This window comes from Eurytemora carolleeae, unplaced genomic scaffold (assembly GCF_000591075.1).
Source record: "Eurytemora carolleeae unplaced genomic scaffold, Eaff_2.0 scaffold24, whole genome shotgun sequence".
Taxonomy (NCBI): Eukaryota; Metazoa; Arthropoda; class Copepoda; order Calanoida; family Temoridae; genus Eurytemora; species Eurytemora carolleeae.
In genome coordinates, this window is record NW_019396080.1 from 344,648 (window position 1) to 361,665 (window position 17,018).

Sequence of the window (17,018 nt, forward strand, 5' to 3'; positions counted from 1 at the left end):
TTCATGGGACAACTTGTATATTATATTTTAATTTCGCAAATGTGTGCGTCTGTGTGATTTGTTTCAACGACGTTTTTTTTAAATTTTCCAAATCCATCAAGGTGAGGAGGGGGGTTACTTTAAATGAATACTAATAAAATCCATGTGTTCCCACAGACATTATTAACCTTTTTTATAAAAATCCTGTTTTTCCAAAGGTTAAAGCACCTAAATGTAGTAATGAACAAACTCGGTCATCCCATGATAAAAAATTTGAAGCAATAAGGTCAATCTATCTTTTAATAAACGTGACTAGGAATATTCCATTGAATGCAGGCTTTGGACGTGAGAAATTTTAAAAGCATAGGCTCTTACTTAAATTTGCATTTGAATTTAGTTCAAGTAAAAGCACGTACTAGTTTATTAAGTTTTTCTTGTAAACACTTTTAATATCAACACATTTTGATAGAAACAATTTTCGTTGAATATAAATAATCTTAATTCAAAACATTTGAATTAAACGAATTAAATTCACTACAATAATGTGTATACTTTAGTCCTTGTTTAACCCACCAAACCTTTGTTACTTTTAAGACAGAGAAATCAAACTGATTTTTTGTAAAATTTGTGTTTAAAAAAATTAGAAGTCTGAATTTTCAAAAAATTAACTGGCTTTAGAAATTGAACAGTAAACCTATATTATACCTAGAAACATTTACTTAAATGCTACTTCCTTAGAGAGTTGGTACATGTACTTGGTACTACCAAGCACTAGGGGGTACTTAGGGTATTGAGGGATATGTGGGTTATGGGTAGTATAGGGGGATATGGGATACTGTGGGGTACTGGGGGGTTAATGCTGGGTACCCGGCAGTATGCCCATCTATACCAGTACCCCAGATTGCCCTGCAGGGCAGAATAGTACTGAATATACTGCAGGGTACAAAAGGATTGACAGACGGCAGGTTACAGGATACTGCAGGGCACAGGGTCCTGCATGGTACTGGTACAGGGTACTGCAGGGTACATAGTACTTCAGGGCACAGGGCACTACAAGGTAAAGAATACTACAGAGTACAGATGGCTACACGGTACTGAAGGGTATAGGGACCCTGCAGGGTACAAGGGTACTTCAGGGTGCGGATGAACTGAAGGGTACATCCCAGTACACTGCGGTACTCTAGAGGAACACCATTATCCCTTAGTACCCCCATTACCCATTAGTACCCCCAACCGCCAGTAGTACCCAGCAATACCCGACAGTACCCCACAGTAGCCCAAAGTACTCCACTGTATCCCCTAATATCCTCTATTACTCCATAGTACCTCCAACTGCACCCAGTTCACTGTTGTACCCCCCAGTACCCCCTCTTTTTCCACAGTATGGGCCTAGTACCCCCAGTACCCAGTAGTACCCAGCATTACCCTGCAGTACCCAGCAGTACCCCACAGTACCCCACAGTACCCCACAGTACCCCACAGTACCATGCAGCAGTACCCAGCAGTACCCCACACTACACCAAAGTACCCCACAGTACCCAGCAGTACTCTGCAGATATGGGGATTACAAATTGGCGTGGTTGCCATCCCTCCCTCCATTAAGGGATCAGCTGATTAGCATTAAACCAGCTTTTTCGTCCATGAAAATAGTGCAAAACTATGAAGAAAAAGGCTTAGAAGTGCTTATATTTTCTTATTAAAAATAAAAATTCTGATTGGATTCTGTACAAGAGGTACAGAAACCAATCAGAATTTACCCCAGTAAAGCCCAGTACTTTGCAGTACATTGTAGCACCCTGTACCCTGAAGCACTCCGTATAAACTGTTACAATCACTTTTCATAAAAAGATTTGGAAATTACAAATTGGTGATTTGCCATCCCTCCCTCCAATGAATCATAAGCTGTTTAGTTTTAAACCATCGACAGAATCTCTTTTTTACTGTTTTACACAAATGAAAATTATGCAAAACTAGAGTAAAGTGCAACCCAGAAAAGCTTCAATATAATTTCTAAATAAAAATTCTGTTTGGTTTGGCAACTTTTTTTGTAGAATTTTCATCTCTCTAAATGTCCCAGGGAAAGATTTTCCAATTTCTTTGTCCACAATAATGCATACTCAGTTCAACCACCATACATTGTCGGTCATTCCCTTTAAGAATCAATTATTGGGCAGATTTTCATTGTAAAGTGGAACGGTGAACATTTCAGGTTTTTATGGAACCCATAATAAAAACCAATGTTTAAATCAATGATTTCCATAACAGATCATATTACAAAAAAATATAGTGATAACCAGATATCTGTGGTATTTATTAAATGGGTCTGTTTACACTGCACAATTGTTGTGTCTCATGCTTATTTGACATTTTAAAGTTTTTACTTGATTTCAAAAGTCTTTTTCCTAATTCAGAGTTTTCTGGTTATCACTGTATAGTATATATTGACCTTTGCGCTAATTAATAGTTTTCTTACGAAACTTGTAATATAAACGTTCGAGAAAACATTGAAAAATTAAAATGTTTTTTAAATAATATAGAAATTATAGATTTGTATCGAAACCAGGTTTAAGTAATAAACTTTATACGTATAGCTTGAGGTATATATTATATTATTTTCTATTCTATTCTATTCTTGTATTGTATTCTATTCGTTTTTTAAAGAATAGATTAAATACACTTTATCATTTTACTCTACTAGCTTCAGTTCTATCCTATTCTGATGTTACATTCTCATTTCTTCTTCCTTCCCAACCCTATCCTCTCTAGGTGGTAGCTTGTAGCTAACCATGGTTTCTATATTTCTCCTCTCTACTCTACTCTGCTCTCCACCTGGAGCCGGTTCCCTGTCTTAAAAGGTCATCCTGAAGACGTTCAATTCACACAGTTCTAGTTCACCACCTTAATCAATCCGGGTGTTTTAATCTATCTATTTAACTATCTATCTATCCTATCTATCTATCTATTTATCTATCTGTCTATATATCTATATATGTATATATCTATCTTCTTAAAATAAGTCTAGAACATGTTCTATTGTTCATTAAGTTAGGTTTTTAGAATAGAATAAAATAGAAAAGAATATAATATATTATAATACAATTATAATGTAATATAATATAATATAAATTCTGGTCACTGTGTTTCATGTTGGACATTTTTCAGAAACATTTATGTATCTATTCATCTATCCATCTGTCTATTTTCATATCCGTATATTTGTTTGTTTGTGCATTTGTCTATATCTGTCTATTTGTAGCAAATACCTAAGATCCAGAACAATTTACTCGAGACGTAATTATCCAGGTCTACTCTTTAACAAGATCAACCAGGACTAACTCTCCGATTCTAAATTCCACAGAGGCAATATCTCAACCAGGCTTAACTCTCTGATTCTAAAGGACACACAGTCAAAATCTCAACCAGGTTTAACTCTCTGATTCTAAAGGACACACAGTCAAAATCTCAACCAGGCTTAACTCCCCAGTTCTAAAGGACACACAGTCCAAATCTCAACCAGACTCAACTCCCCAGTTCTAAAGGACACACAGTCAAAATCTCAACCAGGCTTAACTCCCCGGTTCTAAAGGACACGAAGTCCAAATCTCAACAAGGCCTAACTACCCAGTTCTAGAGGACACACGCATTCCAAATCTCAACCAGGCTTAACTCCTCGTTCTAAAGGACGCACCGTCCTAAACTCAACCAGGCTTAACTCCCCACACTCACCTCTGACCCTTTATTAAAAGTAAATTCAACCTAAAGTCTGACCGCGTCAACTTTGATGCACCGGCTAGTTTATTAACCAATGTCCGAGCAATACAGTACAAACTGGGACCGGAAAGGTTAACCTGGTGAGGAAATTCAAATTTATTACGGCCTTTACAACGTATAATTGGGTTATTTACAGCGTAATTAGAAGTTATGAGTGGTTAATATGTATACATATCAGGCAATCACAACAAGGATATGACGTAGTCATATCATCTACGAATATGGAATGAATTCAATCGCATTACAGGATTTGCGTACCTTCTTTATTTCACATGATTTAAGCTAATTATGTTAAGTATTTAATTGAAACACAGTTTCATTAAATAATATCATTATGTTTAAGTTTAAAACATTTAATCATTTATGACGTACAACGTACTGCAAGTTTACAGATATCATGTTTACACGACTTTTGCTACATATTTGTATATTTGTATTTGTATCTCTGTATATTTTTTATCTGTCTGTATTTCTATCTGTCTACACTCTATCAGTTTATTTGTCTATCTGTCTATTTATCTATTTTTTATCTTTCTACCGTATTTTTGTCTATTTGTCTATCTGTCTATTTGTCCACTTGTTGATTTCCTAATTTTGAAATAATATTAATAATACAATTTTATACAATAATGTTAATAACACAATAAATAATTCTTATATTTTGATTTTGATTTTATTTATTTATTTTTAACAAGATTACAATAATTGTAAAAACATAAAGATTATTAAGCAGTTTTACCTATTTATTAAGCATAATGTCTCATTCTTTATGGATATCCTTGTTCTTATTTATTCTTTGTAATTTCAAGATGGCAGAAATTTTCCTATCCATCTATCTATCTATCTATCTTGCAATCTATCTATCATGTCCCTCTTTGAAAGCTATGCAAGGGTGGAGTTAAGACCAATTGAAAAACTTGCTTGTTGGTATTTATCTATCTCTCTACCGAAGATGTATCTGTCTATCTGCAGAATACCTATCTATCTATCAGTGAAGTATCTGTAGGGTATCTATCTATCTATCTATTGTTGCATCGATATATAAGGGTTTTGTGGAGATGTTAGCGCTACAGTCTGTCTTCAGCAGCTCATAAATCAGCAACATGAGACCCTTTGTAAGTCTTTCACATTATTCATTAAAAATTTTCCTATTTTTTGTTAGCTTACATTGAAATATTTTTCATTTTTATTATAATAGCCTTTTTAATAATAATTTGGCTTACAGGGCGCTTCGCGCCCATCTTCTATTTTAATTGTGAACATTTTCTCTTTGTATGCGTTGTAAAACGTAAACAAAAAAGTTAGCAGTTTTTATAAAAAATTTTTGTAGATTTTCAAATTTAATGAAGATCTTATTTTGTTGGAGGCCAATTTTTGAAATTTTGATCCTCTATAAACCTTCCTTGGGGTCCTGTGAGGTCCCACACAAAATATGGGCTCGATCAGTTCAGCCGTTTTAACGTTTATTGGATACAAACAGTTAAACAAACGGACATGCAAAGTATACTGTATTCATAATTTTTCTGGGAGTCTAATTTTTTCAATATATCAAATGATCAAAAATATCTTTTAATGAATTTTTTCTTCAGGTCGCATTAACCTTCATCCTTGGGTGCGCCTACGCTGCTCCCTCCAACGTTCTCGGATACGCCGGAGCTCTTGGCTATGCTGCTGCCCCCGCTCATCTGGGTTATGCAGCTGCACCTGCCCATCTGGCCTATGCTGCTGCTCCCGCAGTCGCTGTTGCCGCTCCGGCTGTAGCCGTCCCTGCCCCCTACCAAACTGAGACCCAGGGTGAAGGTGTTACCACCGTTCACCAACCCGCTCCCATCGTCACCAAGGAGGTTCACTATGGTCAGACCTCTTATGTCTCTGGATACAATACCGCCATCCACAAGCCCGCTACCCCTCATCTTCCCATTCAGGTCCCCACAGTCCTTAAGGGAACTCAGTCCATCAATGCTCCCATTGTCAAGACCCAAACCCAGATCCACACTGTCAATGAGCCTGTCTATGTTGAGAGACGTGTTGAGGTCCCCTATGATGTCCCCGTTCTCAGGGAGCAGATTGTTGAGGTCCCCACTGCCGTCCATGTTGACAAACCCTATGCTGTCCCCCATCCTGTCCCTGTTGTTGGAGAGACCATTGTCAGGAAGACTGTTGCTGCTCCTATCATCACCCACTCCAACCACGTCTCTGCTCCCATTGCTCACGGATACGCCCCTGCTGCCCTTGGATACGGTTATGCTGCTGCCCCCGCAGTCAACGGCTATGCCACCGCCGCTGCCCACTAAGTTGATATGTTGCTACTGAAGACTGGCTGTGCTAATGACAGCTTCCCAGCACATGAAAGGAGGTATAACTGCGTTCATGTGGTTAGGACTTCTTTCAGGTGTTGCGATGGGTCATTCATCACGCGTACAAATGTTATTTAAATTCATTCGTTGAACAAATCATCAAATATTGTACCGTACATTCGCAATCCTTTTTAGTGTTTATAGAGACGATGTTAACTGTTGCTTTACGGGACATTGCAATCTAGATTTAAGGTTTTAACAAAAGTCAAATCTTGTACTATACTGTATCTAGTTTTAATGTACCCGTAAATGCCAACTGGAATATGCCTTGTTAATAAACTTTGAAAAATACAAAAATCTTTATTCGATCAGTTTTAGGTAACAGCGTCGAAATAGTAAAAAAAGACACATTTTTTCCTTTAACATTTGCATCCCCCCCCCCCCCCCCCCAAGTAACAATGACATTCTAAAGAAGATAAGAAAAAGGGTGCAAAAAGAAACAATTAAAAAGGAAATCAAAATCAAGAGTAATATTAAATAAGTATGATTTGTTTAATTACATTTATTTTTGAGATATTACTTACTTAATTTAAATCTTGTTGATTTTTCCCCTAAGAATATTTACTTGATTTTCAATGGCATAAAGAATGTAGATTACATTTTTTAAAGTTTATTCATTTTCAAGTTGTGGACAGATTATTCTATTGATCTTAGAGGTAAATAGAAGTTGGCATTGTCTTCCGAGGTTTTCAACGATTTATCAAAACTCAAAATTCTAGAAAATTTGAAACACTTTTCATGAAAAACTTTTCTTTTAACATCGACCTACTTTCAAAAAAATATTTTTAAAGAATTTATTCTACTTAGCATCAACAAATGGGGCCAGATTTAATGAATAGTGAGTTGTTAAATATACTCTCGTGTACCGGATCAAACTCAAGAAAAGTAGTTCAATTTAGTATACAGAGTTCTAAAACATTTCGTTTAAATTGAAGTCTGATCCCGGATCACTGAACATGATTGGTTATCTCCTTCAAAATTTTAAGTATGTAAAGTAAACATGGTTTACCGTTTTTATAAAAATTTGAACAAACTATAGGTGTCTGAAATTACAGCGTTGTAATGGGTAGGGCAGAGCCCCCTTTTCACAGTTAAAAATCATTTATTTTTTCTTAAATTTAAAGGTGTCTCGGTGACCCGATCCAACCCATCTCGTTACAATACTGCAAAAAAACACGACAATTCAATCAGACATGTTTTCAAATTTTGAATTTTTTCTTATTTTTTGCAAGTACAAATTCGATCAGGAAAAACTGATGTTTGGTGAGGATTTTCCCCCAAAGCCCGGCCTTTAGTTTTCACTGCTCAAATGTCAGGTTTTTAGGATTTACAAATTGTACACAAAATCTGTTCATTTTACTTGACCAATTATTGGTTAATTGACATATCCAAAAAAAAAAATGCAAAATCAAAAATTTTCTGGCTTTGTAGATTATATAGCTTTATGCGCATAAAGAAATATGTGCTAAAACCACATTTCAGCTTCTCCCACGGTCAGCTTTAGTGCTAGAACTTTCAAAACTTTGTAAATTATCTTAAAGTCGTGATAAACAAATTTGCCATTTTGATCAGCATATATCTTTATGGGCTTTTGAATGAAAGGCAAAGATAAAAATTATTTTTCCTATTTTTTAGCCAGAGGTCATAATTTTAACAATTATGGGTCGATTTTGTAAAACATATAGTGAAACCCAACAGGAGCATTTAATAAACTAATTACCAAATTTGTTTATCATTATTACAAGATAATTTATAGATGTTTTAAAAGATCTATCTCTAAATCTGACCATGGGAGAAACTTAAATGGGCTTTTTGGATATATTTCTTTATGTGACCAGAGCTAAATAGCCTACAAACCAAGCCAATTTTTGCTTTTGCATTTATTTTTCTTGGATGTTTACATTAGATTTAGTTCTCAATGTGAATTAACCAATATTTGGTCAAGGAAAAACATAAAATGATCAGATTTTTTGTACAATTTGATAAATCTAAAAAACTTAATATTTGAGTAGTGTTTTCAGATTTTTAACTAGAAAAAAATTGAGTTCTTTCCACAAACTCTTTACAACCCAACGTAGTAGACCTTTTATATTTCAAACTTAAAATTATGTTAGATCAAATAATCTAAGTTTGAAATATTAAAGGATGCAAGGATGTAGATATCGGAAGGTTTGCGTTTGTGGCAAAAATTCATTTCCTTTCAGATCAGTAAAAGTTAAAATTTTAGATACAGTGATAACCAGAAAACATTGAAAGAGGAAGAGAACATTATAGCAACACTTAAGAGTATTTGATGTTTTTGAAATTTGAAATCGGCCTGTTCACACTGCACAACTGTTGTATTTCATCATGTCATGCTCAATAGACCCTTTATAGTTTTAACTTGATTCTAAAAGTCGTCCTTGTATTTCACAGTTTTCTGGTTATCACTGAATTCTGTAAGATTCATTAAAATAGTCCAACAGCCCTTAGCATATGCTTCTCAATAGTGTCCTTGACACAGCTGAAGACGACCTTGGCGTTCTCCGTATCTGTTGCACACGTGTAGTGTACGTACAGTTCATCATCCGCTCGTCTAAACATTTGTACATGTATTTGTCCGATCATAAATCATGACCGATTTGCCTCAAATTGGTTAACAATTTTAGAATGGATTGACGTTTTCAGTGAACGTTTAGTTTTCAGGCCAAGTTCGGTTCCTCTGCTAGTATTGTATATATTTATAAAGTAGTAATCTCTATATTTGTCTGTTTTATGTTTGTATGTTCGATTATAAATCATGGGCCCGTTGTCAGATTTCCTTCAAATATTGGCAGAGGAATTCAGTAGAATTTCATGGAAATGTTCTGAGCCCGGTTTAAAAATTCTAATTCAAGTGAACTGTATAGAACAAAATCCGGGCAAAGCTGTGTTCCAAATTTAGTGTCTATATAATAATTAAAGTTGTAATCTCTCTTTGGGTGTCTGTTTGTTATTATAACGCATGAAGCCCTTGACCGATTTGCATCAAATTTAGAATCTTAGATTATAAATTAAGTAAGTAGACTTTCATAGAAAACATTTATTTTCACGCAAAGCTGGATTTCCATGCTATAGTATCTTATATTTTGATTTGTCATCAGAAGATATTATTATGAAAAATTTATTTTATTTTATGCATGCGTATCATGCAGAATGCTATAGATGGAGAATTTTTCAAATTATTATTATTCCCTCCTATTGTGATATAACTGTAATTTTACTCTGAGCCCTCGATATAAAAATTTCGGCTCTAGCCGTAATTCCTTAAACCCGACTTTAAGACCCAATCTTCGACCCAACTCTGACGACAGCTTGTGTCACATGATTGACAGCTGCAAGAACTTCGGCTCGACTAAAGGAGTTAGGCCCAATGAAAATAAAACCGACCTTGGTTTGTTTTAGTAGAGAACTCAATGTTGAGTCTTGTTCTCAAAAAAACCGGAATACGCCATTCCTTCAATGAAAATCCACCAAAAAGAATATTAAACCGGTTTTTTGAACTCAACTTTGTTGAAAATAAGATGCAGCTCGAATCCGAAAGCTCAAGCCGTAGATAAGCTTAGACCCGAGTCGTTTTGCAGTTTTGTATTTTAATCGAACAAAGTTTTAGTCTATCAAATTTCGAAGGGACTGCAAGCGTAATTTTTAGTGACTGCACTTGCTAAAATAACCTTGCTTAATTTATAAAGATGCCTTCAAGAGTTTTTTCTAAACAGGAATTCATGAGACGCAGTTAAATATCTTCTATCTGAAAATTACTAATTAGTTATTTTCAATTGTGGTTTTCTATAAAGTGACATAATTTGGAGAAATGATCAGAATCAACCAGTTTTCAAGCTAAAAACGACGATATCTTCCAAACTTTTAATCAGATTAAGGTTTAAAGAGTACAAATATGAATTAGACATGTTAGTCAACTTGTCAATCAAGAGTGCACTCTTATATCAGAGTTGAGATCGAAAAAAGGTTTCTTGAATACTTTTAAAATCTATTTCCCGAAATTTCAAGTTATGTAATTTTGCGGGTTTACCTAAAAACATTTTCACTTTTTACCATCTATCCATAAACTTTCCTGTGTTGTCGTGTAACTTGTCACCAAAATTTGGCCATGATCGGTTCAGACGTATTGACGTTTATTGGATGCAAACAGCCATACAGACAAGCCAAATTTTTGTTTGTATTAATTAGATTAAAACCTATGAAGATTATAAATAATTACCCAAACGCTGAATGAAACTTCATTGTAATAAACTGTAATCCATCTTGGGAACCCCTTCTCCCGCTGTATTCAGGAAACCTGAACAAATACTGATAATAATAATATTATAATAATGATAATTGGTCAGCGTTTATATCAGTACAATGAAGACGAATTAATATATGAGTTTTGATTTCTATCATACATTTTTAAAATTTTTTAAATTACAAGTTACACGCAATTTAAGAAAAGCTAGGTTTATTGACAGCTTCTCTTTGTTAATATGTTAATGTGTAGTGTGTACCCATAATGGTAGAAAAAAAATTGAATTCAAAAGTCGTATTCATTGTATTGATATATACGCCAACGAATGTGTTTAAGAGTTCCAAAGACAAGATTGAAATTAGGAAATAATTTATTGATTTATGATTTATCTAAATTAATAATTGTGTTTAGGTCTAAAGTATTGAACAATAATTTCATATAGTGAGCAAATGAAAATTTTGAAGAAAAAGATAAATTTAAAAAAAAAATGGGTTTCCTAAAAAATTTCAGCCAATTTGGTTCAGCCGTATGGCCAGCTATAGATTACTTATTCAAGTCTATGTATAAATTTGGCTTTTTTGTCTGTTTGTTTGTTTGTTTGCTTGTATCCAATAAACGTCAAAACGGCTGAACCGATCGGGCCCAAATTTTTTGTGGGACATCACGTGACCACAGGGAAGGTTTATGAATAATAAAAATTTAAAAAAGTCTTTTAAAGGTTTTTGATTTTGTAAAAAAATTTAATTCTTGAAAATCCGCGAAATTTTTTTTAAAATCCGCAACATTTTTTTCTTCTTTGTTTTAAAATGTAAACAAAAAGAACATGTTCACAATTTAAAAAGAAGATGGGCGCGAAGCGCCCTAAAAGCCTAGTATTATATATTTTATTTTAAATATATATCATATACTATATTGATCATATATATAGATATATGAGGGAAGAGCTCTTTATTATATAGATTATATCTATAATATGTCTTCAACCTTCAGCATAGAAAATTTTATATTTAAGCTAGGCATGATGCTGGGCAGCTGGGTTTAATATTTAAACTTTAAAATATCAAAGGTTTAATCTATTTGTTACTTTTTAGGAATTTTAAAACATTTTCTGTCTTTTCAATATTAGGAGTTATCACTTACGAATGAAAACATATAAGAATTTAATCTAGCTAAAAGACCCTGCGTTGCATGTGTGAATAAAAAATTTGAAAGCGAAATTTTTTTTAGAAATTAATAAAAAGAATAATAGTTTATTTATTTTTTCTATGTTTAAAATAATGTGTAGAGCTTACGTTTTCCTGAGCGGGCTGATTTTTAGTTTTTCATGGAAAACATCAATTTTGTTGAGGAAAAGTATTATTGAGGCGTTCAATAAACTCGTGTTTCTCGATACTTAACAAATAGTGTCATTAACATTATTACTACTATTATCATTATTATTATTTTTATTATTATTATACAATTCATTTATAAGTTTAAACCATCTTTTATATCTTTTATATAAGATATTTTTAATTATATTTGCATGCCTGATTTATTAAGATATCCTCATACCTTTAACTGATCAGAATTAAGGAATTGTTATCTTAAAGGGACCAAGCATTATTCAAAGTATGCAAAGATGGCGTTTCCCAATTCAAAACTAAAAAAATAGATGATATTGTCACTTTACATGGTTTAAAAGTGTTTCATTTTGATCGTTTATTGAGACGTGTTAAATTCTGCCAAAGGAATTGAGCTTTTGCCACAAACTCAAATCTTCTTATCCCAATATCTTTGCAACCTGATGGTGCAAACCTTTGATATTTCAAAGTTAGATTAAGTTATCTATAAGTATTAATAGTTTAAAATATCTAAGGTCTACGACATTGGGTTACAAAGATATAGAGATTAGAAAATCAGAGTTTGTGGCAAAAACTCAAATAAATCCGTTGGTTAATGTGAAAGAGAAGTACAATTGATTTGTGACTTGACCATACTTTTATCAATGATGAAAAAGGAGGAGAGGATAAAACAACAAAAATAGAGGCATCTGTGGATGGGTTTATGCCTATGATGAATAAGTATTAAAGAATGAATAAATAAATAAAAAAGTGAATTTAAAAATAAATAAATGAACAAATTTTCTTTATAAAGGAATAATTGAATCAATATTTATTTTTAAATGAAAAAATGAATTTAAATCTATTTTTTAAAATGAATAATTGTATTAATATCTATTTTAAAATGAATAAATGATTTCCTGTTTGTTGCTCTGTCTTCTCTCAAAACCTCATCGTAATCTGATAGTGCCGCTAATTGAAAAATATATTCATAAACGATTATTATAGATTTCTTTGTAACAAATGATTTACTGAATAAATGCATTAAGAAGAAAACTTTGTGAATTTATTCTTACAAACAACCTTAACAATTTGTTCAATTTTCATAAATATCAAATATTTTTAACCCTAACAATCTGATTGTTATTTAGAATAAAGTGGTTTGTAAAAATGTGGGGATAGTTCGATATTATGGTAGGGTTTCTTCCTAGGTTTGTACAGGGTCCCCCAACAAGAATATGATTTTAATTACTTTTACTAAAATATTTTATTTTAATATTTTTAAATGAAATGAAAAAAGAAAAAGTTTACAAACGAAAAATGCTCTAAACATTTATTTTTAAAGTTTAATTATTTATTTAATTATAATCTTCTGCTTTTGGTTTAATAATTAACGTATTATAACGATTATTCATTCAATAATGATTACCTAAGAAAATTACCGAATCAACCATTCCAAAAAGTCTCAACCACTTCAAGCGCTGGGATCTGTTTATTAAAATAAACAAATTTAATTTTAATAAAATCATAATTAATAATGTACAATGGGACTTGCGTAATTCCAGGGAACGACCCCCTCTGCACAGATGACAATGCCCGGTCTCAATAGTACCCTGGAAACCTTGATCTGATCAAAAATATGGAAGATGCTGTCGTTTTCCTACCTCGAAAAGTGTTTATTCTGTTTCTGAAGCAATAAATGCGCAAGTCACTTTTGCTGAGAAATCACAAATAAAAATAAGGCGGTTTCAAGAAACAAAAACTTGGAAATATAACTATATACTTGATCAGACAAAGCTTTTAAGGGTACCGTTGTAAATCGGACATTGCCGGCTTTGCGACGAGGGTAGCTTGAAATTATGCTTACAGTCCCTTTAAAAATTATTTATTACCTCTGCCCCCCGACATCAAAGAAATTGAATTCCAGTTTATTTATTGAAAACTTGATTTCAGCAACTCCGGTGGTTTGAACTCTAAAACAGTTGATGTGTTTCGAAAGGGAAAAAATAAGATCAAGATTAGGGCTTAGTTATTAATTAACAATAAAAAACAAAAGCTTTTTCTATTTAAATGTAATTTCTACGGTGATGTTTAATCTGTTAGATCAGGGAATATGCTTTATAAAAAGGTAATAAAATTCACAAAACCACAAAAAATAGCCTCCTCCCCCCCCCTCCTGGGAAAAGGTATAACAATCAAAAAAGAAATAGTTAATGGTGTTTAGCAGGGACATGTTTTGGGACCATATTTAATCTACCTTGATCTGAGAATATCTTGGTGTTCAGGAATATATCCAGGTTCAGAGATTTCAATGATTCTGTCCAGGAAGTACTGACATGAAGAAATAAGCTAAACAGAGAAAAATTGAAATTTTAGCTATTTGAACCTTCTCTTACAGTATCTAGTCTTTAACTTAGATCTATAAATTGCCATGCTCTTTGCTATATGAACTATGTGCTTTACTCTATACTCTATACTCTATGCATTGCACTATGCTAGGCTCTATACTCTATGCTCTGTTCTAAGTTTTTATTTCTAAGCTCTATTCTCTATGCTCTATGCTCTATGTTCTATGCTCTATGCTCTATGCTCTACGCTCTATTCTAAGCTTTAAGCTCTATGCTCTATGCTCTATGCTCTATGCTCTATGATCTATGCTCTATGCTCTATGCTCTATGCTCTATGCTCTATGCTCTATGCTCTATGCTCTATGCTCTATGCTCTATGCTCTATGCTCTATACTCTGCTCTATGCTCTACCTGAATTTCACTTCGTCTCTTGTAGCAATATTGAATGCCTTCATCCAACCACAATTCGTACATCAATTCGGAAATCTAAAAATATAAAAATATGAGGGATTGCCATTTTTAATTTTTAAAATACTCTTTCGATTATTGTCTTGATAATAACTGTACGAACTGTACAGGGAGAAGCAAATATTTCGGGAATAGGAAGAAGACAGGCTAAAAGTATGGCTCTAAATAGTCCAATGAACATGGGACATACAAATTTTTGCCGTGTAAGCATGTAGCAAATGCCTACTCCATAGCAATTTACTCGAGACGTATCTTTCCAAGTCTTACTTGTTATCTAGATCAACCAGGCTTAACTCCCCGGTTCTAAATGACACAAAGGCCAAATCTTAACCCTATTCCCGCTGGGGGGGGGGGTCAATTTGACCCCCCCCTGTAGTTTTTTTTACATAACTCAAAAAGTATTGGTCTGAGGCTGTTGAAATTTTCTGACTTTTCTTACATACCCAAAGCCCTCCCTTTAGGCCTAAAACCGGGCTTTAATACTAACTGCCTGAGTCCTCAGGCACACTGCCTGAATGACTGCTTTTGCCTGTAGCAAACTAAATCTTTGTTTTGACCCACTTTCACTTGTCAGATTTTGATAAAATTTAGCTTTTTGGAAAGCCTATGACATAAGGAAACGGATTGCACAAGTTTTGCGAAAAAAAAATTGCAAATTTTTTGCAAATAACCTGTCAAAGGAAATTTGCACATTTTTAGTTTTTCTTGATTAAAAATCAGGTTATTTAAAATTTTGCAAAAATTTTTGCATATTTGAAATGGCATGGTCAAGGGCTTTTCAAAAATGTATAATTTGTCATTTTTTGGACAAATTTTTTTTTGCAAACATTTTTACTATAAAACTGGATTTTGCGATAAAAAATTCAATTTTCGCAAATTTGCAAATTTTTTTGCAGATTCTAAAAGTAGAGCACAAGAGCTTTCTAATGATGTATCATTTGTCATATTTGAACATAAAACATGGGATTTAGAGGGGGGGGTCAAATTGACCCCCCCCCCAGCGTATCCTGGTTTTCAAGTACCCCAGCGGGGATAGGGTTAACCAGGCTACAATTCACATCGGTTCTAAAGGACACGCAGTCCACTGAAATTGCTACACAGGCAATTTCTCAACTCGTATAATTCAACGAGTACCAAAGCTCTATTTTCAAGCTTACTATAGATTCAATGGTAAATCAACTAGCAAAGATCTCTGCTCGTCTTGTTTCTACGAGTAACACAGACTACTTCTTATATCTTAAATAAAGCAGAGTCTCAGTCAACTGATCTAAATTTCGTAGTACATATTAGATTTGGGTTATTTACAGCAATTATGAGCAATTACTATCTTTAACGCAGCAAATCACATTTATAGCTATGAGGAAGTTATATCTATCTACGAACATGGAATGGATTAATTGCATTACAGAATTTGCATAGTTGTAACAAATGACGACGTATATTACATTAGGCCCTAAATTTTGCTACAAATAGACCCATTTCACTCAATAATTGATCTAATTAATTACTAGTGAAACTATTTGCTCTGTTACAATAACAAATACAAGCAATTATTGCTTTAATGTCGCATTACTTTTCCACAGTTTTCTGTTTCTCACTGTAATTAAAACTACTATTTTCTGATTATGATATTTATAACTAAAAAAGCTTTAATCAATTATATGTTGCCCTAATTAGTAACAGCACAATATTTAATTTTAATTAAAGAAAAATGATTAAAGGGTTCGATTGTAAATGAATAATAGTTCATGATGAAATTAGTGAACAATCTCTTTTTTAGTAATTTTACCTGGTTTGGAATATTTGAAATAATTCCTGTTTTCTCGTGATCATTGTAGAACTCAAGGAATATACGCATCTGGTTCAAGCTCTCAGCACTTAAAATCATCATTGTTATACTCTTCATTATTGTCATCGTCATTATCATCAATAATGATGATCATATATATTATTAATATGATTGTCATTATCATCAATATAATCATCTTTATAATATATATCATGATCATCATAATTTTTATCATCTTAACATCTTGTCATCATCATCATCATCATCATCATCATCATCATAATTATCATCATCATCATCACAATCATCATCATAATCATCATCATAATAAAAATCATCATCGTTATCATCATTATCGTCATCTTCATCTTCATCATTACCATCATCATCATCATCATCATTATCATCGTTATCATCATCATCATAATCATCATCATCATCGTCATCATCATCATCACAATCATCATAAGCATGAACAATAATCATCATCATCATAATCATCATCATCATCATCATCATCATCGTCAACAAAATCATCATCATCATCATCACCATTATCATCATCATCATCATCAACAACATCATCATCATCATCATCATCACCATCATCATCATCATAATCATCATCATCAACCACATCATCACTCATCATCAGCTGAATGTATTACCTTGAAAGTGATATACCCAATTGTACCATTCCCTTTATCAGATCAACTAGAC

The 17,018-nt window shown here is 33.2% G+C and overlaps 2 protein-coding genes across 2 annotated transcripts; one reads left to right on the forward strand and one right to left on the reverse strand.

Moving 5' to 3' along the window:
* Positions 1 to 4,796: 4,796 nt before the first annotated feature.
* On the forward strand, positions 4,797 to 6,404 carry LOC111716345 (cuticle protein 19.8). The gene is made up of 2 exons (XM_023491785.1): positions 4,797 to 4,865; positions 5,340 to 6,404. The coding sequence occupies exons 1-2, from the start codon at positions 4,854 to 4,856 to the stop codon at positions 6,042 to 6,044; spliced, it is 717 nt and encodes a 238-aa protein (XP_023347553.1). The 5' UTR covers positions 4,797 to 4,853; the 3' UTR covers positions 6,045 to 6,404.
* Positions 6,405 to 8,093: 1,689 nt separating this feature from the next.
* LOC111716245 (guanine nucleotide-binding protein G(i) subunit alpha) lies at positions 8,094 to 16,430 on the reverse strand. The gene is made up of 8 exons (XM_023491686.1): positions 16,299 to 16,430; positions 14,453 to 14,527; positions 13,951 to 14,042; positions 13,586 to 13,666; positions 13,123 to 13,181; positions 11,664 to 11,763; positions 10,348 to 10,425; positions 8,094 to 8,682 (listed from the first exon to the last, which is right to left on the reverse strand). Exons 1-8 carry the CDS (start codon positions 16,428 to 16,430, stop codon positions 8,556 to 8,558), a joined length of 744 nt encoding a protein of 247 aa, XP_023347454.1. The 3' UTR covers positions 8,094 to 8,555.
* Between the last annotated feature and the right edge of the window lie 588 nt (positions 16,431 to 17,018).

Excerpts from the sequence above, each read along its gene's own strand:
- LOC111716245 (XM_023491686.1), bottom strand. The coding sequence starts at position 16,430 with ATGACGATGACAATAATGAAGAGTATAACAATGATGATTTTAAGTGCT. Across the intron at positions 14,528-16,298 it reads TTTCAAATATTCCAAACCAG|ATTTCCGAATTGATGTACGA; the intron begins GTAAAATTACTA and ends TTATATTTTTAG. Across the intron at positions 10,426-11,663 it reads ATCAGCCCGCTCAGGAAAAC|GTTTCCTGAATACAGCGGGA; the intron begins GTAAGCTCTACA and ends GTATTTGTTCAG.